This window comes from Felis catus, chromosome E3 (assembly GCF_018350175.1).
Source record: "Felis catus isolate Fca126 chromosome E3, F.catus_Fca126_mat1.0, whole genome shotgun sequence".
Taxonomy (NCBI): domain Eukaryota; kingdom Metazoa; phylum Chordata; class Mammalia; order Carnivora; family Felidae; genus Felis; species Felis catus.
The window spans coordinates 34935272-34958064 of record NC_058383.1 but is presented as its reverse complement, the minus strand read 5'-3'; the positions used below and the strand labels follow the sequence as shown (position 1 = coordinate 34958064).

Here is a 22793-nt window from a genome sequence, read left to right as displayed (position 1 = left end):
CATTCCAGTGAAGAGAGTATATGATTCTCTTTCTAGCAATGTGACTTGATGCTCCCAAGTTTCTAAATCTAGTGACAGACCCTCAGTGACATTCTTAGTAGGATGGTGTACTCAGCAACATCCATGGCAGACCTAGTACCCCTCTGAGCTACTTGGTGCTGTCTGTAGGTATAGTGACCTCCTCTCTTACAGAGACAATTGTCTCACACCAGATCTATCAATTTTCCTTTTTAGAAGAAGGTGGAGAATCCTTCAGATAGCTATGATGGAATAGGTAACAGGGATATCATCCCAAATCATATCTGCAGGGTACCTGGAAACAAGCTATTTAAGGAAACAAAATTCATCCTTTTCTTTTTGTGGATTTGGCTAAAAGTAGTAGGATTAGCAATGGTGCAAGTCATTGAAATTAATCTTGAATGTGAAGTTGACGCTGATGTTACCCTGGTGGTGGTGTTAGTGGTGGTGAGAACGTTCCTCCTTCTTTAGAAAGTAGCTAGCAGGAGAGGAGACAGAACGTGACAGTTAAAGTCTGCTCCAGATTGAAGGTTTCCTCCGTGTCCAGGAGGTGAAGAATCCTTGCTGAATTATAATTTAAAATGCGTGTTCATTCTCTTATGAAAACAGTTTTTGCTAATATTTATTTGCTTGCTCACCTGCCCTTCTGTCTGCATCACTATATGTGTGACAGGGGTGGGCAGCTCCAGCTGTCACTTGAGGATCGATGACAATGGTGACTTTGCCATGGTATTGATAGCAAAATACTCACAACAGCTGGGCTTTCACTGCCCTAACGTCTCATTGTGTTTGCAGCAATGTAAGGTAGTGGTCATAGAGTGTCCATTTCCTAATTTTGATAGTATGCTATAGTTATGCAAGACCTTACCTTTGGGGGAAACTGAGTAAAGGCTACACAGGAACTCCTTCTAATTTGTTTTTAAGCTTCCTGCTCTGAGTTCTGAACTGGATTGGTACAAAGAGGAGTTTCATCATGTGCTATCGGAGTGGCCTCGATTATTGGCTTAACCTTTCAAAGCCACCCATCTATAAAATGAACATAATGACTGTGAAAACATCATGGGACTGTGGGTTGCATTGAAGGAGTTGCATTTATAGAACATTTAGGACAGTGGCAAGTACATGTTATGAGCCCTTCTAATTATATTATCTTTGTTATTAATAATGTTACAATCACCATTATCATAATTAACCCTATTAATACTCACTTGGGTTCTAAATCTTGGGACAGCAGGAACAAAGACCTCATGTCTCTGGTAGCCTCTCACTTAGGCTGGGATACTTCAGTGATTTGCCCGAAAAATCTCAGAAAATAGTTTATGATTGAATAGTACTACCATAACCCTTACAAGTACCATCCCTCACCTTGCCAACAGAGAGGTCAGTCATAGCATATTTGAAGGTACCTCGGGTTTGGAGAAAGACGTGGATTTAAGGTCTGTATCTACCATGTAATAGCTTCAAGACCTTGTCCTTTCTTATCTGTGAGGTGGGTGTGATGAAAACAAGCTTATTGAAAATATACTTCCTGTCGAGATGAAGTTAAGTAATATATATATGTATATATAGTGACTAACATTGTCTGCTGCTCAGAAAGAGCTCAAATGAATACCAGCTTCTCTGGCTGTTAGTTTTTTATTAATGATAGGAAATAATTAAGCATTCACAGCTAATTCATGGATAGACAGGTGAAGCCCTGTGATGCATGACCTTCTAACAAGAAGTCTTTCGGTACCGTGTTGGGATATCCCGGTGGGGAATTTTTTTTAATGGTACAGAGCAACATTTAATAGTTTGGGCTTGTTTCTCAGTGCCCTGAGGTCCTGGGTGAGTTGCACAGGTCTTGGTGTCAGTAAGCAAAGAGGATAAAGGGACTAACTTGGGCATTCAGTTTTCATTCGACAAAACTTCTGGATGTGTATGGGTGCATCCTACTGTTTGAAAAGCTTGAGACACTAGTGATGAAAAAAACAGATGAGGTTCCTGTCCTCATAGAGTTTACAGTCTACTTGGAGACAGACCTCAAAACATATATAATATAAAAATGCATATAACATGAAAATCAAAAAGTATAGAATATTGCACTTTGACACGAGTTTTAAAGGACAAGTCAGGCTCCTCTGACACCCTGGGGCAACGGTGAACAAGATAAGAAAACGTATCTTTTTAAGAGCCTGATGTTGTTGGTTGGGATCTTGACTTGTTCCAGAGGCTGCTAATTTTTTTTTTAACGTTTATTTATTTCTGAGACAGAGAGAGACAGAGCATGAACAGGGGAGGGGCAGAGAGAGAGGGAGACACAGAATCTGAAACAGGCTCCAGGCTCTGAGCGGTCAGCCCAGAGCCCGACGCGGGGCTCGAACTCACAGACCGTGAGATCATGACCTGAGCGGAAGTCGGACGCTTAACTGACCAAGCCACCCAGGCGCCCCGGCTGCTAATTTTTTAAGAGACCAGTGCTTTTCCCTTTGGAAATAGCACCTCATGAGCAACCCTATCAAGGCTCCTGACTTGCACAAAGTGCCATAAATATTTGATTGTCGCTGACTTTTAAGGACTTGAGAAAAACAACCTCTCCATTGCCTTCTGTGACTCCAAATGGAAAATCAGGATGGAACATTTTGCAAACATGACACGTCGTCATTGCTAGCCTGCCACCCACTCAGCTGGTTTGTATTTCTGGGCCTGGTGTTTGTCAGCCACAGCAAGATGGCTTCTGGCCTCTCTCTTGGTTCCCTGTTGAGGGGAGTGAAATGAAACAAATTGTCTTCACTTGAATCCATGGCACAGATTCTTGTTATCATTGTTGTTTTGTTTGTTTTTGTGAGTTAGGGCGTCAGAGTAATCTCAGAGTTATTTGTTGCAGAAATGCTTTTCTACAAGCTGGTATAGTTAGGGAAACCCAAGGTTTGTATGCTTACCTAATTGAGGTCACACTTGAACCCATTTCCGACTACTTTAGAATATAGAGCTTAGGAGTCCGATAGATTTAGCTAACTAGCACTTGCCAGTTGTGCATATGAGGAAGTGACTCCACCTCCCTTGGAGAGGGAATAACAGTTTTGGGTTTTTGTTAAAATAGGTAATGTTGACAGAGCTCCTTTGTTGAGTTTTATATTGTCAGTGCTTAGAACAATGACTGGTACCTAGTTAGTGCTCAAGAAAAATTTTCTTATTATCACCTCCATTATCATCATCATCATCATCATCACCACCACCACCATCACCACCACCATTCTCATCACCGCTACTGCTGTCGTCATGATGATCATTATTTCCATCTTCATTATCACCACCACCCTCATCATGATCATCATCTCCAGCTTCATTTTACTATGGATTCAGTGGCAGGAATTCATCAGTCAGAACAGATTAAGTTCAAATGTTGGTTCTGCCACTTAACTAATCTATTACGTCCAATAGGAGGAAATATTTTTCACTTGTTTGGAGCCTCAGTTCTCTTATCTTTAAAAGGTACCATAATATCTTCCTTAAGGGAATGATTGCAAGGATTAAAGTGCCTAGCACAGTGCAGGCCCATGGTAGGTTAGGACCCAACATACCTCTCCATGTATTCTGCAAAGGGTAGACTTTGCTGGACTAGAAGGAGGACTGATTTCCTCCCCACAATAGGAAATGTTCTCACAGAACTTTTTAGATTATAAGACACATTTCTGTAGACTTTGTCTCCAAAAGCATTACAAGAGCCTCATTGGGAAGAAGAATATATATTACCGTTTGTATTTATAAATAAGGGAACTAGGGCACACAAAGGTTAAATGACTTGCCAATAATCCTACCATTATACTTCTGACTTCTTAACATTTGATTTCGATTCTATAGCTACACTACTAGTAAAAGGTTAGATGGTAACAAACACTGGAAATTTCTAGCATGGTGTTTTTAATTTTATTTATTTTACTGCAATCCATAAAAGATTTTACATTGCAACCCAATTCACCCACATAAAAGTTTCATGAAACCATACTAACTCTTACTATTCTATTCTATTCTGTTCTTTTCTTTTCCAGTGTGGTATAGTTGATTTCATTTAAAGAATGTTGGCGTGATAACTCCCTCCATGGATTTTACAACCCAAGGGATCTCACCTATAATTTGAAAAACACAGAACACGGTCCCCCAGGACTGTGTGGCAGAATGACCTGGGGCAGCCCTGTGCAATGTCCCTGCCAGGATCCCACCCTCAGATAACTGAAGGCAGTAGGACTGGGGTAGAGACCTGCAGTCTAATTTTCTTAAGTAGAATACCCCCCACATGATTCTGATGGTCCACGGGCTGGGACCAGTGTCCTAGTGTGTCCGCCTGATTATTTCCCCCTGGAATGCTCATCTCTATTGAGTGGTTTGTTGGCTGCCGTTTTGAGCATTTTCTCCATCTCTCCCAAAGCATACTTCACCAGGGAGTCTGTCTGTCTTGATCTTGTCCCTCTTTCCCAAAAGTTTGGCTCTTCACCTATCTGTGGGCACAGGGAGCTTATGGCTCCTGAGAGTGAGTGCTGAATCCAAGTGATGGGTTGGGGCCGGGGACAGAAGGGGCCCTGGTCCTCAGTGGGTGGCACCCCTTGTATGGGGGCTGACCTGTCTCTGGAAGGAACCTGCGTGGGCTGCTTATTTGATTCTGCATCAGAGGTGTCTCAGCAGCAGTGTGATCAAAAATGGAAATGGAAGGATGGCACAAATACTGTGTATCCAGATTTTCTTTCCAACCCTGGGGAGCTGGGAAGTAAAACAAAACAAAACAACAAAAAAAAATCACCCAGGGGCTACCTGAACTAGCAGCACACCAGCAGGAAGGTTGAATTCTTCCAGGCAACCTCTCCTGCCCTAAACCCTCCTCTGTTATACAGTTTAATTACACGTTTAATCACTTCAGAAACCCCATCCATTCCCTCCAGCGTAGCGAGATCTCTCCTCTCTTGGCAGGGTGGCTTGGTGATAAACAGCTGTCCACGGGAAGGGTGGATGGGACTCTTGAAACTCTCCCTCGGCGAGCAAGGAAGTCACGGCCAAATGAAAACTGAGATTGTTTTGACATTTCACTCCGGTTGTTGTAGCTTTAATAATAAAGAAAGAACAAAGTACTTGTGGCTTTAAATAGAGAGGCTGCAGCATTTGGCATTGAAATCACTGGGGATTTTTTTGTACGTGGTTTTGTTTTTGCTCATTTGAAAGAGAAGGAAAAAAACGAGCTAAGAGGAGAAAAAGTTCAAGAAAAGAAGAAAGCAGGACCCCTCTACTTGTCCTATGTAGCTCTGATTACCTCTGGGATTTGGGAATCATCTCTGGCTTCCTTTCTTGAAAACCTGCTGCCCCTCTTGAATGCAGGGTCCATAGGGACACAGGTGGTCTTGAGTCTTGCTTGCCATGTTATTGGATGTGATGAATGAATCTGTTTATATAGCGCACACTATAAGCCAAGCCCTGAGTGTGTTTGTTTTGTTATGATTTGGTTTTTATTTGGACCCTTGCAATCACACCGTGAAGTCACTCATCATCATCCCAACTAAACAGAAGCCAAAACTGGAGCCCAGAGCGTTGCAACCACTTGCCTAAGGTCACACAGCTAGTCTGCAAAGGAGCTGGGCTTCCAAATCTTCCAAAGCATCGTCAGTTACAGTATTTTAAGATCAGTTTACAATTAACCACGCAGCTTTGTTTTAAATGCATTCCCTCTGTTCTCAGGGTGTTTCTTTAAATTTTCCTATCCGCATCCCTCTGTCTCTGAGCTCTTTCTTCATCCCGCCTCTGCCTCTTTCCAGCTACCCCCGGTCCCCCCACCTCTCTTAAAAATATAAAACAAAATAGGATAGTAAGCAAGCTCCCCGGTGGATTTCATAACTTTGCATATCATATATTTAGTTTAGTAATGAAAAATTCCAGCTCCAGGCAATGCATAGGATACCATTTCTAATGTTTTTTAAACAGCTATTAATGTAGGCGAGCGCTCTGTGTGTGTGTGTGTGTGTGTGTGTGTGTGTGTGTGTGTGTGTGTGTTCTTCCTCCTCTATATAATCATCTGCTCAGTGTGCACCCTGAAACTGAGAACAGGAGCCAGAGGAGGGGCGAGCCGTGATTGATGGGCCAGGCCTCGCTGGCGGAAAGAGTCCCATCTGGGGTTGGTTTTGGGAGCAGTCAGATGTTGAGGGGGAGGTCAGCCAGGCGGCCTCAGCTCCCCTCCTTCAACACCCAGCCATCCACACGTTGCACAGAGCGCACACCCTCGCTCGTAACTGAGGCTTGCTTTGGGCAGATGCTTTGTGGTGTGGGGCTAGAACAGCTGCTAAGTTTATGGAGGAGAAAGGAAGCAGGATGGTACAGCAGGTATTTTTCCTGATTTTATATTTCACTCGAAATTGTGAATTTGAATGAAGCTGAAGCCTTTCCTCGCGTTAAGTCTCTGTTGCTTTCTGCGATACGTACTCTGCTCCTTGAATCCTGCTCGGAGGTGGGGGGAGGATTTCAGCCAAGAGTGTGTGTGTGTGTGTGTGTGTGTGTGTGTGTGTGTGTGTGTGTGTGTCGGCTTTCTGCTTGGTGTGTCGAACTGAGCTGGTCCTAGAACCAGCAGGTTAATGGTGTAATTTTGCATTTTCTTCTTTGTTTCAATGCCCCCGGGGGCATGATACAGCTTAGCTCTTTTCAGTCAGGCACTGGAGGCTTTCTCTGAATGTGCGCAATTCCTTGCCCGAGAACTAGAACAGACCATGCTACAAAACTAAAGTCAAACAGTCAGCAAGACCGACAACTGCAGGCAGGCAGCCCGGAAGGGAGGGTTTCCTCCAGGAGTCCGGGTTGGTGGGGGGTCCCTCCGGGAGTGGCTGCTTTTCTTGGCTGTGCGGATGGATGCAATCACTGTTTTACCAGGGCTGGACAATCCCTGGGCATGTCTTCATTATAAGGACTGTGTTTAGGCCAGAAGGGATTTCTCAGGGCAAGAAATGCACTGGGGACAAATCAATTCCAGAAGCTAAAGGGGAAAAGATGATTTGAGTAGTTGGACTATTAAAGCTGGGGAGGCACATGCATGCACACAGAAAACAATACTTCATTATTTTAAAGTCCACGTTGGCTCTGAAAGCAGGCACCCTCCCCTCTCATTGAGAGTCAGGCAGTTACCCTGAAAAGAACATCCCCACTTTGTGCTCTGCTACGTAAAGACGATTCCTCAGTTGAAATGTGGTTTGCATTAGATTTGGGGCCAAAATATTTTGCAAAGTCTGATGTGTTTCCACCCTTTGTTCTCTTATTGCTTTCTAAAAACTACTTTATTAAACCCCTCAGGGCAATGAATTGGGAGAAGGAGATGTCTAGGGGTAAAAAAAAAAAAAAAAAAAAAAAAAAAAAAAGAACAAACAAAAACCAAAACCAGAAAAAAACAAAAACAAAAAACAAAAAACCTCGCATTTTCTCTCTGACTCTATCTCCTGAGCCCACCTCGGAAAGGAAATTAAAGATGCGGGATGTTCCAGTGACCAAAGCAGTCCTCCTGTGTTTGAAGACGCCTCTCTGAAAGTCTGCATGCGGTAGAGTCAACATACTATACTAATAGTCAGATTACGGTGTTTGTCTTAAAATAGCAGTTATATCCTGGCTATTTCATGCTTCAGTAAAATATTTAAATTGAAATCGCATTTATTTTTGCTTTGGTGACTCAGACTTGGTTGCATTTTAATAATCCTCTTGTGCTCAGTAACTGGAATCCAAGCTACCCATTGGGGTGTCTCGGGTAATGATGGGGTCCCACATCAGCCTGCTGTTGTTGAGTCTTTGCTTTAATTGAGGCTTGGTTGACTGAGGACAAGGAAGTTTCCTCTACGTTCCTAATCAATGTTCTTTATTTGAAGTTTCTGTCCGGTTCTGCAGCAGCAATAGTGGATGTTAAAACAGTCTTGGCTTTAAAAAAAAAAAAAAAAAATCATGTATGTGTCAGCAACCTAGGAAAGTCCAGGCACTGAAAATTTGATGTTAGGTTTGCAGATCTCTTGAAGCACTTGCTCGGTGATGTGGGGGTTCTGTGAAAGGCAGAATCACCCTCCTCATCACCTCGGAACACCCACAGGCACCCTGACTCAGTAGATATCAGAATCTCTGTGATCATTCCACTTATTTAGGGAAAGGTGGGGGTTTGGCATCGGAGGTAGAAGAAAGGCGGCTTCTACAAATGAGGGAATGTCTAGCCGGAACGCTCCAAATAATTTTTGTCTGTCACTGTCACCTACGTGAAGTTGGCCTCAGCCTTCAACCAGGATCCTGTTCATGTGCCCAAGATTTGCCTTGACCTGGAGTGCCAAAGGTGCCCTTAACGCAAATGTATTTTTCCAGAAAACACACTTCAGCCAAGCTCAGAATCCAGGAACATCACTAGGGAGGAAACAAAGACATCTCTGAAGCCATTTGAAGGTGAAAAATAATTCCACAGGAAGTACAATGATCTTAATTAAATATTAGCTGTAATTAGCCCAAATTGCAAATGTTGGGAATATTAATTAGGGTCTCTCTGGAATGGCTGTCAGTGTTAATAAGTAACTGTGGGAGGTCCCACTAACATCTGTTTGAGGCCTTCAGGAACAGGAGTACAGTCCAGAGCCCCGTGGACCCAAATGCTTGCTACCCAAGGGCTCCTGGGTGGCCACGGACACAACCCTAGGGCTCAGTGCGTTGGGTGTGCCAGAATGCACAAGGTTTGGTAGAGGTTGGCAGCCTGTCCCCAGCTGGCCCTTCTCTTTCCTAGGATGGCCTCAGAGCCTCATGAAGCTCTGAGCTTAGATGGCACAAATTTCCCAGGCCTCTGCTCTAACCCTCCCCAGGGGCTAGTCCAGCTACTGGGACACTGGTATTTTTGTCCCACATCCCCCAGCACCTGCCTTCCTGGAGGGTGCGTTACAGGTCTTGAGGCCACAGGTGTATGTATGACAGAGAGAGGTATGTTTAAAAATGGGAATGAATGTTGCCACCAGCAGATAGCCTTGGCAGATGAGAGATACCCAGGCTGTAGTTCAGCTCCCAACTTCCCTAAGAGCTGTTGCTGTGACCTTGCAAAATCCGTCCTAGTTCTGGGCTGCAGGGTCCTCCACAGCAAAGTACCATGGGATGGAAGATATAGCATGTGCGTGCAGAGCAGGGAATCTGGGTCTGGGCACAGTGAACACTTGGGGCTCAGCCTGTCCCGTGCATTGTAGGGGCTTCAGCACCATCCTTGGCCTGTACCCTCTAGACATCATCGGCAACCTTTCCCCCCACTGTTGGCAACCAAAAGTGTCTGCACACACTGTCAGCTGTCCCCCAGGGAGCGGTCACCCTGTGTAGGAAATACTGATGCAGGGGCACCTGGCTGGTCAGTCGGTTGAGCATCTGACTTCGGCTCAGGTCATGATCTCGCAGTTCGTGAGATTGAGCTGTGCATCAGGCTGAGTGCTGACAGCTCAGAGCCTGGAGCCTGCTTCGGATTCTGTGTCTCCGTCTCTCTCTGCCCCTCCCTGCTCATTCTCTCTCTGTCTCTCTCAAAAATAAAATTCACATTAAAATTAACATAACATAACATAACATAACATAACATAACATAACATAACATAACATAAAGAAATACTGATTTAAAGACCCCAGCACAGTGCCTGGCGCCTTCCAGGCCTGAGAGGAAAACAGCATCCATCAGGGTGCCTTCTGAGCACCTTTGAGGAGAGGGATGCCTCTCCCCTGAGCACAGAAGCCTGAGGCCCTCATGGATGTCCCCCTCTGTAGCCCACTGTGCTGAGAGTGAAGCCTGCATGTGTGTGTGCTTAGAGCGCAGACGTGCAGAGATGGAAACCACGTTCTGAAGAAGACTGACTCCTCCATTGGGTGCCATCTTCATAGCTGAGCGTCCCTCCTTGGTTCTAGGGAGAATAGGGAGAATGCACCCCCCTTCACTCTCTCCCGGTTTAACTTCCAGCTTTATTTCCTGCCCAAACTATTTATGCGATGGTGGCTTCTTAGTTGACATCCCCATATTTAGTGATACCTTGACCACCTTGATTGGAAAACTTTTCTGCAAAGAGCAAGATGGTTAAATAGTTTCAGTTTTGTGGGTCTCTCACAGCTACTCGACTCTGCCGTTATAGCACAATGAACATGGCTGTGTCTCAGTAAAAGTTTATTTACAAAACGACCAGTGGGCCAGATTTGTCTCATGGGTCATTTGCCAACCCCTTTCCTACTCCCCCCGACCCACCCTATGGCCTGCTGCCAGGCTAAGCTCCACAGAGCCCAAAGTTCATCATTCAAGCATGCATTCACTTAGCAAGTGCTTATAAATGCCTACGTTGTAGCTAGCATGCTGTGGGACCCTGGAGAGGCACTGTAGAATGTGACACTGTCCCCAGCCCTTAGGACCCTCTCCAGTGGCAGCCCTAGGAGTCATGTGAGATGTGGCCACAAGTTCCAGGGGAGCATAGAGGACACACAGCTGAAGTGGGCTCGGTGCCAGGGAAATCTGGCTGGAGGACTTGTTCAGGGACCCAAAAGGGCAGTCGAGGCTAGCCAGGAAAGGGAGTAGCGAAGGCTTTCCAGGCGCAGGGTCAGTGAATGGGTAGAGTCGATGCTGTTGAGAGCTGGAGCACCCGTCAGCTTCCTGAGGGTAGGCTCCTCTCCTCTTGAAGCAGAGAGAGCCCAGATCCTAAGATTAAGCCTCTGATGGTTTTTGGAAACCTGGGCGGGGGGGGGGGGGGGTAGGGCAGGTCACTCTTCCTGAGATTGCTCTGCCGTGCAGAGAGGCCACATGGGCATAGGTGTTGCCATAAAACCGTTTTCTGCTGAAGACACAGGAGGGAAAACTTTTCTTTATGTGACCATCTCCCTGCCATTGCTGGGCACTTCATGCTCCCCCCTGGGGCCACCCCTGGAGTTTTCTCAAGTCTGACTTTCATTTCAAACATGCACCAGATCGAAGGTAGGGGGGAGCGAAACAGGCCTTGGGCCAGAAGTAGAATCTGGCACAATGAATTTCCCTTTGGAGGGGTTCTCAAGGTCTGATCGGCCAGAGAGAAGCAGCATCGCCTGGAATGTGTGTACAGAGGGATATGTTGCTTGAGCAGCCCTGTAGAGTAGAAGGGTGCAAGTTGGCTTATAAACAGGAGAGGATGTTTTTGTTCTTCTTAGTCCAGACTCTTTTGGTTGTAAGTAACATGGGGAAAAAAAAACCTATCTTAAACGAAATGAGACATTTACTGATGCGTGGAAGGAAAGCAAATAGTGGTGTTACTGACCACAGGTAGAGCTGGATCCCAGACTTGATACAATGTCGCCAGGACTCGGTTCACTTGTTTCTCAGTTTCTGGGCTCCGTGGTCTGCTGGGTGTGGCTTCTGCTTTAGGTGGTCCGGTTTCAAGGGGCCACCTGGGGACTGAATTGTTTTTATAGCCCTCTGATTAGCCGGGGCGTCCTGTGTCTAGAGGTAACCTGAGGCAGGTCTCAGCCACATCTGTGCTCTCTGGGCTGAGAGTGGAAGTGTCTCTTAAAAGAAAACTAGGTGCTGTTCTTGAAGAGAAGACAAAAGCACACTGAGCAGCAAGGACCCTGAGTGTCCCCTGTGGCTTCCTGAAGATGGTCAGGGTTAACTCTCCATGGGCAGGGATCCAGCCACAGCGCAGGCAGACCCTGCTCAGCCCCAGACGCTAGGAAAAGATGCTAGAAAGCAAGCAATGGCTGTGCATTTCTGCTTCCAGTGGCCCAGGCATTTGGAGACGTTCAGCTGGGGGAGGAAAGGGCGTGATGGGAATGTTTTCACTTGTAAAATGGTTTAAACTTATCCTAAGCTTCGTTCTCTTCAAAGTGTCATCTTTAACATTCTAATTAAGGTCCCCTCTAAACAAATGCACAAGCTCTGTGCGCTGCTCCGAGAATAAACTTTTTTTTTTTCTCCCCTTCTATGTCATAATGTTTTTGCCGCACTCAAGTTGCTTTAGCTGAAGAGGTTCTCAAATGTTGGTGGCGGGGACTGAGGAGATGTGAGCAATCCTGACATTTTTGCCCTGGTATCATTATAGGAGGGCTGAAGTCACATCTAATTGACCACAGACAATGGAAGAGGCAGCTCTTTGGTGTGCTTAATTGCTAAGCTTCTCTCTCTCTCTCTGACCGTGCAATCCCATCTCTTGAGACCATGAAAAATTTGGCCCCCTGGGTTACAGTTTCTGATGGTGTGTGTGTGTGTGTGTGTGTGTGTGTGTGTGTGTGTGTAGGGTAGTAGAGTTATAAGGGTAGGGGTGGGGTGGAGAGAGATATTTCCTGAAATGGAAGCATTTGAATTCAGGGTTTTTTTTTTAATTCTTTTGACTTGACTGTAATTATCACACTGCATGTTTTGCCTAGATTGGAAGGGTGAATTGTTATATAATACTCTGTGCTTATAAAAAAAAAAAAAAAGGCAAGGGGTGGGGGGAGGCATTGACTAATGAGGCTGAGTGAAGTCCAGCATTTTGAAAAGATACTTAAAATGGTGAACACAGTATCACAGAGTGCCATCTTTGTCCAAATTAGGCCTTGACTTTCCATTGGCTGCTTCATATTGGCACTGGGAACATCACACACACACGCACACGCACACGCACACGCACACTGTGACCATTAAAAGGACCCCTCCATCCCATTATGTGAGCCAAGTCACATAAAACTTTGATTAAATTCAAACGCTTAGATGAATTGTGTCTCTTCTCAAGAACACACACGTTCAATTTAATCTCTCTCTTGGCATTTTAAGTATCAAATCAAGTCTCTGCTGTCACTGGAGACAACTACATGCTCACATGTTCCAAAATGGGGATGAAATAAGGAGGATCTGCCAGAAAAATCCAATCGAGCAGGGCACAGACCCTCCCACTCCTTGGCTATGGGGCTGGATGGCCTGGGGAATGTGACTTCCCTGCACCTTTCTGAGCCTTGATTTCTGCATCTGCGCAATGGGGTTAGGTCTATATAAATGACAGGTACTATTTCCTTATAGAGTCTGGTGAAGATTAAGTGGGATGCATCCATCTCAGTCTCTTGGCACAGTGCTGGCACCTGCAAAGTGTCGGCGGAGCGCTCATCCTTGGGCCCCAGGGAGAGGTTCTGCCTGGTTCGCGCTCACGGTGTTTCGCCTTGTCTCCCCCTTTCTGATTTTCCAGGGTAATCAGGAAGCAGCAGCTGCCCCGGACACCATGGCTCAGCCTTACGCTTCGGCCCAGTTTGCTCCCCCCCAGAACGGCATCCCCGCGGAATACACGGCCCCTCATCCCCACCCCGCACCAGAGTACACGGGCCAGACCACCGTACCGGAGCACACGTTAAACCTGTATCCTCCCGCCCAGACGCACTCCGAGCAGAGCGCAGCGGACACGAGCGCGCAGACCGTGTCCGGCACTGCCACAGTAAGTGGGCGCCGGTCCCGGGGCGGGGGGAGGGGGCAGTGGCGGCCGGGCGCACCCCACCCCACGGGGGCTCCTGCAGCGGAGCAACCCCTGAGCCCGCCCCTGTCGCAGCGGCTCGTAGAATTCACCTGTCTGCAGGCCTCCTCTCATGTTGCTTACTGAAATCAATGCTTTTTCCCCTAACTTTGTTCGTGAGGGGAAACTCTCATCTAATTTCTGTTCCTGTTGTTCTGCCTTTTCTGGAATCATGTCCTCTCAGTAGGATTATACACTGCGTGATTTTTTAAACAGCTTTATGGAGATATAATTTATATACCATAAAATTCACCAGTTTCCGGTGCACAAATCACCGATTCCTAGTATATTTGCAGAGTTGTGCAACCATTTGGCACAGTCTAATTTCGGAATATTTCTGTCCCCCGGAAAGAGACTTCATGCGTGTTCACAGCTCCTGCCCATGTCGGCCCCTGTCTTCTTCAGCCTCCTTAGCCTTCTTCATGCCTTTGAGATTCACCTGTGTTCTTTTGTGTTTTCTGGGAGCCCTAGGGTGGGGGAGGCCTGGACTGCAAAGGGGAGCGCCAGAGAATTTTGCTGGGCTCATGGAATTTTCTGTATTTTGATGGTGGCTGTTTGTTTGCGTGACTTTATGCACCAAAGAGAGTACATTTCATTGCATGTGAATGCATTCCGGGGATTAAAAGCAAGCCAACAAACAAAAAAGATGCATTTTTTCACCACCGTAAGTTAAAAGCCACCATTGTTGGCTACTAGTCAAAGATAAGCCTAAAGAAAACTAATTGTTAAAATGAAACACTTGTTCGTTTGTGCCTGACCTGAAATCACCCCGCATATACCACAAGATGTATCTGCACATCTGAGAGGTTCTGAGGAATTCTTTACAAGCACACCAGGCCTGTAGTCCAGAACATTTTATAGATGGAAGGCAACTAACTGTGCCTCTTTCTCCTGCCCCCAGGCCTCTGAAAAACCAGACTTGTGAAGGGATTTCTTGGTTTGAAGCAGGAGGGTTTTACGTTTGGAGGTTAGGTTCGGAGATTTTTAAAAATAGTATACACTCTAACATTGTGTGTTGCCTGTCTCCCCTTTTTTAATTGTGGTAAAATACGTCTATGAGGTGAATTTTACCACTTCAACCAGTTTTGTGTGTATAATTCAGTGGGATTGAGAAACTCACAGCTCAGTGCAGCTATCACTGTATCTAGTTCCAGAACATTTTCGTCTCCCCAGGAGGAAACGCTCTACCCATTAAGCAGACGATCCACATTCCTGCAAATGTGCTTTCTGCCCGTATGGATTTGCCTATTCTAGGCATTTCATAAAAAATGGGATCACACCATGTCCGACCTTTTGTGACTGGCTTCTTTTACTTAATAGAATGTTTTCAGGGTTCATCCACACTGTAGCACGTATCAGTACTTTATTCCCTTCCGTGACTGAATATAATTCCATTTTATGGATATGCCACTCTTGTTTGTACCTCCATTCACTGATGGGCATTTGGGTTGTTTCCACCTTTGGGGTTTTGTGATTAGTGCTGCTATTGCCTGTCTATAGCTGACTGTTCAAACTTAGGGATGCGTTCATTTAACGGGTTTGCTGGTTTAGCAGGTGTTTGTTACCATTGTGTTGACGACCAGGTTATAGTGATGGTGTTGCCATTTATTTGTTTTGGGTTATTCTGTGACAGTCAACGATGGTAGGGCTTCAGAAGGTTATCTTAGGACTACAAAAGGGATAATAATGCCCAATCAGACACTATCTATTAAGCCTCAATTCACGCCAAGTGTACTAACCTGCTGTGGAAGATTCATTCGTTCATGAATATTTTTAAGTATCTACTGTGGCCAGGACTCATCCCAGCGATGTGGTTGAATGGAACAGAAATTATCCTTTCCCTCTTATAACTTTGCATGACAGTCATAGAGTGAGCATGTGTCATTCAAACAGCTTGTATAAACACAAACTGTGATACCTGCTCTTAAGAAAACGACAGGTGCCATGGAGGATAAAGATTATGGGTACTGCCTGCAGATGAGTAGTCTAGGATGATGTCTTTAAGAAGATGTTAAGATGAGAAGACACACTTTCCAGGCAGAAGGAATATCGAGGCCAGTAATGCCAAGGTTGAAAAGATCTTGGCTTATTCAAAGAATTAAAAAGAGGCCAGGGTGAAGAAGGTTTGGGGGTGCAGTGGCAAAGGATGGAATGGGGCAGTCACCGGGGATCATACCCCACAGGCCTGGTGGGTTTGATCAGTGGATAGACTTCCACATTAAGGGCAATGGGAACCGTTGAAAAGAGTTTAAGCCAGAAGAGTTATAAAATGAAATTTTAGAAGGGTTAATGATGCATACCTAAAAAGAGATCTTAGTCCATTTGGGATGTTGTGATGCTCAATGTCCTTCTCTCACAAAAAGAACTCTTTAGAGATCAACACAAAGTTCAACAGGGTGTGGGGTGTCCATAGTGGCCCAGGCACTGCGGCACTGTGAAACAGTGAGCAGGCACACTCTCCGTTCTATTATGATTGTAATGTGGCAAACTGTAGAACATAGATGTTTAAGGCTTTAGTGTATTTCTGTGATGGGACACTTGTGGGGGGATGTCCCTCCACATCATGGTTGAAGGAATATACATTTCATAATCTTCTGGTTGCTAGTAACAGAAAATCAGCAGGGAATGTATTGACTTTTACAACAAAAAGTCTTAGAGGTGGGCTGACTTTAGACACAGCTTGGTGTGGGGCACATACGTGTTAGGTTCCAACAAGATCCATTTCAGTCTCTTTTTCTTCCTGCTTAACTACATTCTCTAGTTTTCTGGGATGGTCCCTGCAGCTCCTGACATCATACCACATTCCTAGGGAAAGACCCTTGGGAATCACTCTCTTTCCCTGGTTTGCACAGGGTTGTATTCGTTCAGTGTCTGAAGCTGGGAATGGAGCCACGGAGGAGCCCCATAACCAAATATAGAGACCAAAGATGGGCCTACCAGAGTCAGTGATAAGGTGCTTTGGATCTTCTCACTAGAGGTATTAAACAGAGAATCCGGTCAGAGCCAAGGGTGAGCCATTTGTATGGAGAGGCCAGAGTAGATACATTTGCCGAGTATAGGGAATGAAGAAAAGGGCAGGCAGATCCTTGAAAAACTCATAAGCGGTGAGGGTTGGAAGGCACGGAGCCAAGGGAGACATGAATGGGGTATCCCCTGGGTATCCAGTGTGGAAATTGAACCAGAAGAGTGTTGTCGGGGCAGCCTGGCAGCTGCGAATTCAGGAGACATTACTGAAGTTGCCATCACTGGAGACAGAGAAGAAGCAGTGCCCCTAGAGTGTTGGGGAGAGATGCCAGGGGACCGGGAGTGGAGAAATAAATGGGAATGATTGGGGGTAGAGTGCACTATCCGTCGTCGTAAGCACTTGGAGTAAAGAGAAAGAAAAGACAACAACTCAGGGGCGTAAGAATTCAGGGAAGCAATTTGTACAAGCATCAATTTCGGATCCTATTTTATGCCAAAGAGAAGGCACCTGTGGGGCCAGGTGGTGGGGACAGGGAACAAGAGCTGGGGAATGATGACTCAGGAGAGGTGACCAAGGGTGTACAAATAGAGCAGGTGGTCTAGGAAAGAAGAAGACCTACTTTTTTTATAACTTTATTAATATATAACTGGCATACAATAACCGCTCTGTATTTACAGTGTGAAATTTGATGAGCGTTGACATATGTACAGATGTTGTAACCAACATATCCATCACCCCCAAAGTTTTCTCATGCCCCTCTACAATCTTTCTTCCTTGCCCTCTACCTCATTCCCGGGGGAACCCACAGATCTGCTTCTTTCACTCTAGCTTAGTTGTTAATTTCTAGAATTTTATAGCAACAAAATCAAATGTTATGGGTTCTTTTTGCCTGGCTTCTCTCGGGGCTCACCGTCATTGCTTTTAGATTCATCTGACTTGTCCCGTGTATCAGTAGCTCACTGCTTTTCATTGCTGAGTCGCAAACCATTGCGTGGATGTGCCACAATTTGTCAATCCACTTACTTGTGGATGGCTACCTGGATTGTTTTCAGCTTTGGGCCGCTACAAATAAGGCATCTATGAACATTTGGAAACATTTCAGTTTTTTTGGTTTTTTGTTGTTTTTTTTTTCAATGTTTATTTATTTTGGGGACAGAGAGAGACAGAGCATGAACGGGGGAGGGGCAGAGAGAGAGGGAGACACAGAATCGGAAACAGGCTCCAGGCTCTGAGCCATCAGCCCAGAGCCCGACGCGGGGCTCGAACTCACGGACCGCGAGATCGTGACCTGGCTGAAGTCGGACGCTTAACCGACTGCACCACCCAGGCTCCCCATGGAAACATTTCAGTTTTGAGACAGAAGAGATGCATCTTAGTCCATTTGGGCTGCTGTAACCAAATCCCACAGACTGTCTCATAAATAGCGGAAATGTGTTGCTCACAAATCTGGAGGCTGTAAGTCCAAGATCAAGGTGCCAGTGTGGTCCAGTGAGGGCCCCTTCCTGGTTCATAGCCAGTGCCTTCTCCCTGTGTCTTCACATGGTGAAAGAGGCAAGGCAGCTCTCTGGGTCTCCTTTTTAAGAACGCCAATCCCATTCATGAGGGTGCCACCTCATGACCTAATCAGCCCCTAAAGCCCCAGCTCCTAACACCATCACTGGGGCTTTAGGATTCCAACATGTGAATAGGGAGAGGCAGGAACATTCAGACCATAGCAAGAAGAAGGAGTGAATGTACCAGCACATGGAGAAATCTTAAGTCAGGAGATCCTGTGAGGAGCTCCTTCTCTGTTGCCTTCACGTTCTCAGTGACGAAGTCACTATCAGCTGACAGAGAGAAGCAGAGGAGTTGGGGAAGCAATGGATTTATTCCTGAAATTGAGCAGACATGTCAGGAGTTTGGCTCAGATGATTCCTAGAGTATCTGAGGGGCAACAAGTTCCCCTCGGCGCTGACAGAGTGTGAATTTGTGGAGGGTTAGTTACCTGGCCATTTGGTTTTCTCCAGCCATGTTTGGGGTTGGTGGGCGGCGGGGCGGGGTGGGGTACATACTGTTGCAGGAAGTTTCAAAGAGGAACCATTATAAACTGAAGCAAGGGGCTTACCCAGCATTGGGGAGGAGCAGGAACATATAAGGGGCCGTCTTGTTTTCTACTACAAATGATTCCATGCATATGCTTTTCTGTCTTGGCCAGTATGGAAGGTGCTTCTGCTGCCCATGACCTACTTTTCAGTTGGACTTTCATGACCCGACCAAGGAGAACATGGTCTATGACAAGTTTGCCTCAAAATGTCTCTGTATCCTCACACATTGACTAAGCGTACCCCTCTCTCCACTGCAAGTTCTGCATTACTCAAGGAAATAATTTACCCTCCAAGTGGGTCAGACCCACGTTCTCCCAACCCTAGAATACATAGCCCTGTATTAGCATGCCTAAGTTATTCTCCATAGGGGAGTGTTGTGTCTGGAATCACCCTCACTGTCCTTCGTGCACGGTGCTTAATGCCAGTCTGAGGGCACTGTCGAGGACATCATTTCGTTGGGAAACCGAGTAGTTTTGGGTACGAGAAAACATCCATCCATCTGGTAGGCTCCAAGAACATCTAATATATGCACATGATTTAACACAAAGTGCAGAATCTGTAAAAGGGAAGCAGGATGCACCCAGAGCTCCCAAAGCTTCCCAGAGCTGAGCAAAGAAATTACAGACAGAAAAGACTTACCAGGTCATCCTTTCTGTTCCCCAAGGGCTGAGATGAGTCCCCACAGGACATTTTTCTGCTGGATGTCTATTTAATGTAGGCCTCCAAACACATCATGGATCACTGTGTTGACAGACCCAATACTGTATTATATTAGATACTGTTCCTGACAAGGTATTTTACTCTTGACATTTTATAATTAGAGATTTGCAAGTAGTGAATTCTCCATGTATCTCCAGTAGCAACTTAACTTCTATTTTTAACACCTCTGCAGTCTGTTTCAAAGTCTCCCACCCGTTCTGGGAACTGATGGGAGAAACAATGTGGGTCCTACAGCTAGATCCCCGAGCTCTGGGCTCTGTTAACAGGGACAAGAGCTGCTTGAGAAGCTGAGTCCTTGACCCTCAGCTGCTTCCAACTAAAGCAGCAACTGGGTCTCCAGACTTCTTTAATACCTTTACAAAGTGAAGACATTAGTTGGTGATGACTTCCTGTTTTGATCCCTTTAAATACTGGCTCTGCCTCTAAAGCCAGTTGTGTAGCTGAGGAACGGGCAAAACTCAGTGTACTTTTCTGTTCACTGGGTGCTGCTGCTGTTGATATTATTACTATTATTATTATTATTATTATTATTATTATTATTTGAAAGCATCTCAGGATTGTGGTTAAAAAAGCCACACTTTAGAAAAGGGTGTACAATGAAAACCAAAATTTCTTAGTTCTTCGTCTCCCTGCCAGAAACAACAGTTACCAATTCCTTGTATTTCCTTCCAGAAACGTTTTGTGCCAGTGGAAGCATATGCCTGTGTCTTGGTCCATTCGGGCTGCTAGAACAGAAATACTACCAACTGGGTGGCTTATAAACAGCAGACATTTATTTCCTGGTTCTGGGACTGACAAGTCCGTGATCATGACGGTGGCAGTGGCCACGTCTGGTGGGGACGAACTTCCCCCGTGTCTTCACGTGGTGAAAGGGGACGAGGAGCTCTCTGAGGCTTCTTTATGAGGGCTCCGCCTTATGACCTCATCACCTCCCAAATGCCACATCTCCCAATGTCATCACCTTGGGGGGGGGGGGTTGGATTTCCACATGTAAATCTGGGGGGACACAGACATTTAGTCTGTAGCAGCCTGCTTGTCTACTCCTCTCTGCCTCTCTGTCTCTGTCTCTCTCCTGTCTTTCTGTCTCTGAATCAAATCTTGGCATCTCTAATTCCTCTTCCCCAAAGAACAGAACTGAAGTCGACTGAGCACCCACTTGGGCACACTGTGCATCTGGAAGATCATTCTGTGCCACGCTTTGGGATCCAGCTCATTCTTGTAGACATTCGCCTGCGATCTTACTTGCAGAGGTGTCTCACTGGGGGAACTGAGGCTATTTCTGGGGTTTATGTTGCAGTGTTGTTATTCCCTGTTAGGCTGTAGTGAGTAGCTGGGCACAGAGATTGCTGTCTACCCCTCGGTGTCTCTGTGTGAGTGGTTAAAAGGCACATGGATCTAAAATGTGGAGGCGGTTCAGCTACCCCCACAGGCAGTACCTGAGAAGGTGTGCCGCCCACACCCTTGTTCAACAGTGTGCCATCCAGCTCCCGGCTCATGGCCATTCTGACTGCGTGTGCTTGCCCATGGCTTCCCCCTCTCTCTAACAAGAGAAGATAATCTGAGAGTAGTCTGCTGTCAGGGAAGAGGGGAGGGAGGTGTGCTGTCATTGACTGAAGGCTGCTGTGGTCCACGGTCCATGTTGGGCACTGCACAGTCATCGTCTTGTTTTGCCCTCCCACCAACCCCTTTAAATGATACCAGTACTCACATTTTACACTGGGGAAACAGGTGCAAAGAGGCAAAGACGTCGTGAGTTTGGGAGAATTGTGAGTGACAGGGTGGAGAGCCTCACCAGTTCTATGTCACGTCAAAGCCTGGCCTCTTTCCTCAGACCTCCAGGGTATTCCCTTGAGGGTCTCCCGGCTGGCAGCATAGGTGACCAGTGCCTGAGGCCTGGGCGAATAATCCAGAATTCTCTGCCAGGCCAGTTTCTTCAGCCCTGCTCTCTGATTTAAAGTAGCAGGTCAGTGAAGAACTTACATTCCAGGTTTGTTGGGATTAGACCTTCTGCTCCACTATTCAGAAGCTGAAAGGTCCCGGGCTGGTCACTTGACCTCTCAGCTCTTACCATCCCTACTGTTCCCTTCCTCCACTGGGGTTCTGCCCTTCTCCAAAACTTCTTTCTCTTCCCTTCCCACCAACCCTCAGAGCCACCTTGTAGAACACCGGAGAGTTCCTGTCCCTGCTGGAGAACTTGGGCCTCACCTGTGCATGTTTAAAATTTGGCCAAATCATTGAGGGATGTCTGTCTAAAAATAGGGTGGGTAGCCACAGCGAAACAGGAGATGGGGAATAGCAATCTCAAAAATAATAGTTTTGCTCAGTGAGTGTCAGACTATGTTCCAAGCTCTTTTCACACATAATCTCAAGTTGTCTTGACCCTCTATTACCAAAAAAAATTTTAAGTACGTATGAGGCATTATCATCCCCATGTTATAGTAAGGAGCTGAGGCAAGGAACGTCCTGAAGATCATTGTAGCTAATAAGTAGAAGTGAAAGCTCTACACCAGGTGTGTCAGACTCAAGACCAAAACTCAGAAGGGCACAGAGCCCAGAAGGTATCCCCAGTACTGCAGAAAGGAACGCTTTGCCTGGGAATCACCCATCCTGCCCTGGGGAGGGCCCCAGTGGACCCCAGCACGTACTGTATTACAAGCTTAGCAGGTGCTCTTATTTGAGACCTGTGCCTTGAGCAAACTCCAATAACACATTTCGGTGGCTTCACAATTGTCTTTTCAGATGACAGTGTGGCTGAGCTGTTTTGTCCACACAGGTTCTATTTGCCTAAAGTTCACATTTACTTTAAGGACACAGGAACATTCTCTTGTCCCCTCACAAAGCCAAGTATTACGCTTCTCTCTCCGGGATATCATTAAACTGAATGGCCCATGGCTTACAGGACAAGTTAAAGACCTTTATTACCCAATACCAGGGCCATATTACTGTTCTAAAGAGTCTGTTCACCAAAGTCCCCAGTCCTGAGGAGCCACATGGCATGATTAAGCCCATCTTAGGATAACTCTGAGAGGGGTGGATAGCTGAGATCATCCGAGACCCACGTGTCTAGTGTCCAGTTGTAGGACAGGGCTATGACCTTGGAATCCGGTGGAGGTGAAGGTTCTCATGACTCCCATGACAGCTCGAAGAAAATGGCCCTGGGTAAATGCCATTAGGTATAATCAAGAGAAGCGATAAAGAATCGACTGTTGGGGACCATTGGCATGTGATGTAACCACTCTGAGCCTCACCTACCACCTTTGATCATGTGAGGTTTAGAGCAGCAGTGAGGTCGCGGAAGGCTTTCGCAGTGATGGGCACACAGCAAACCCTCTACCATAGAAACCATTATAATTATGAGAAAGTCCCATCTTTCATAATGGGAAATCAGAGTGTTCTCCTTTGTCCTTAATTTTCCATTCAAACCATTTTTTGGGGGAGAATAAATTCATCCTAACAGTGTGTAACTTCTTGCGCGTTAAGAGTGAAACTAAGGCCCAAATCCCCACATTGGTTTTCAAAGTAATTCTCATG

General features: G+C 46.0%; 1 protein-coding gene across 7 annotated transcripts in view; it reads left to right on the top strand.

Moving 5' to 3' along the window:
- Positions 1 to 22793, top strand: part of RBFOX1 (RNA binding fox-1 homolog 1) — a 2060838-nt gene that overhangs the window by 1864363 nt on the left and 173682 nt on the right. For all 7 annotated transcript variants that reach the window (XM_023246535.2, XM_045047971.1, XM_023246513.2 and 4 more), the window contains one exon: positions 13176 to 13418. In XM_023246535.2, coding sequence (XP_023102303.1) covers positions 13176 to 13418 — 243 coding nt within the window. The remainder of the gene's footprint in view (positions 1 to 13175; positions 13419 to 22793) is intronic.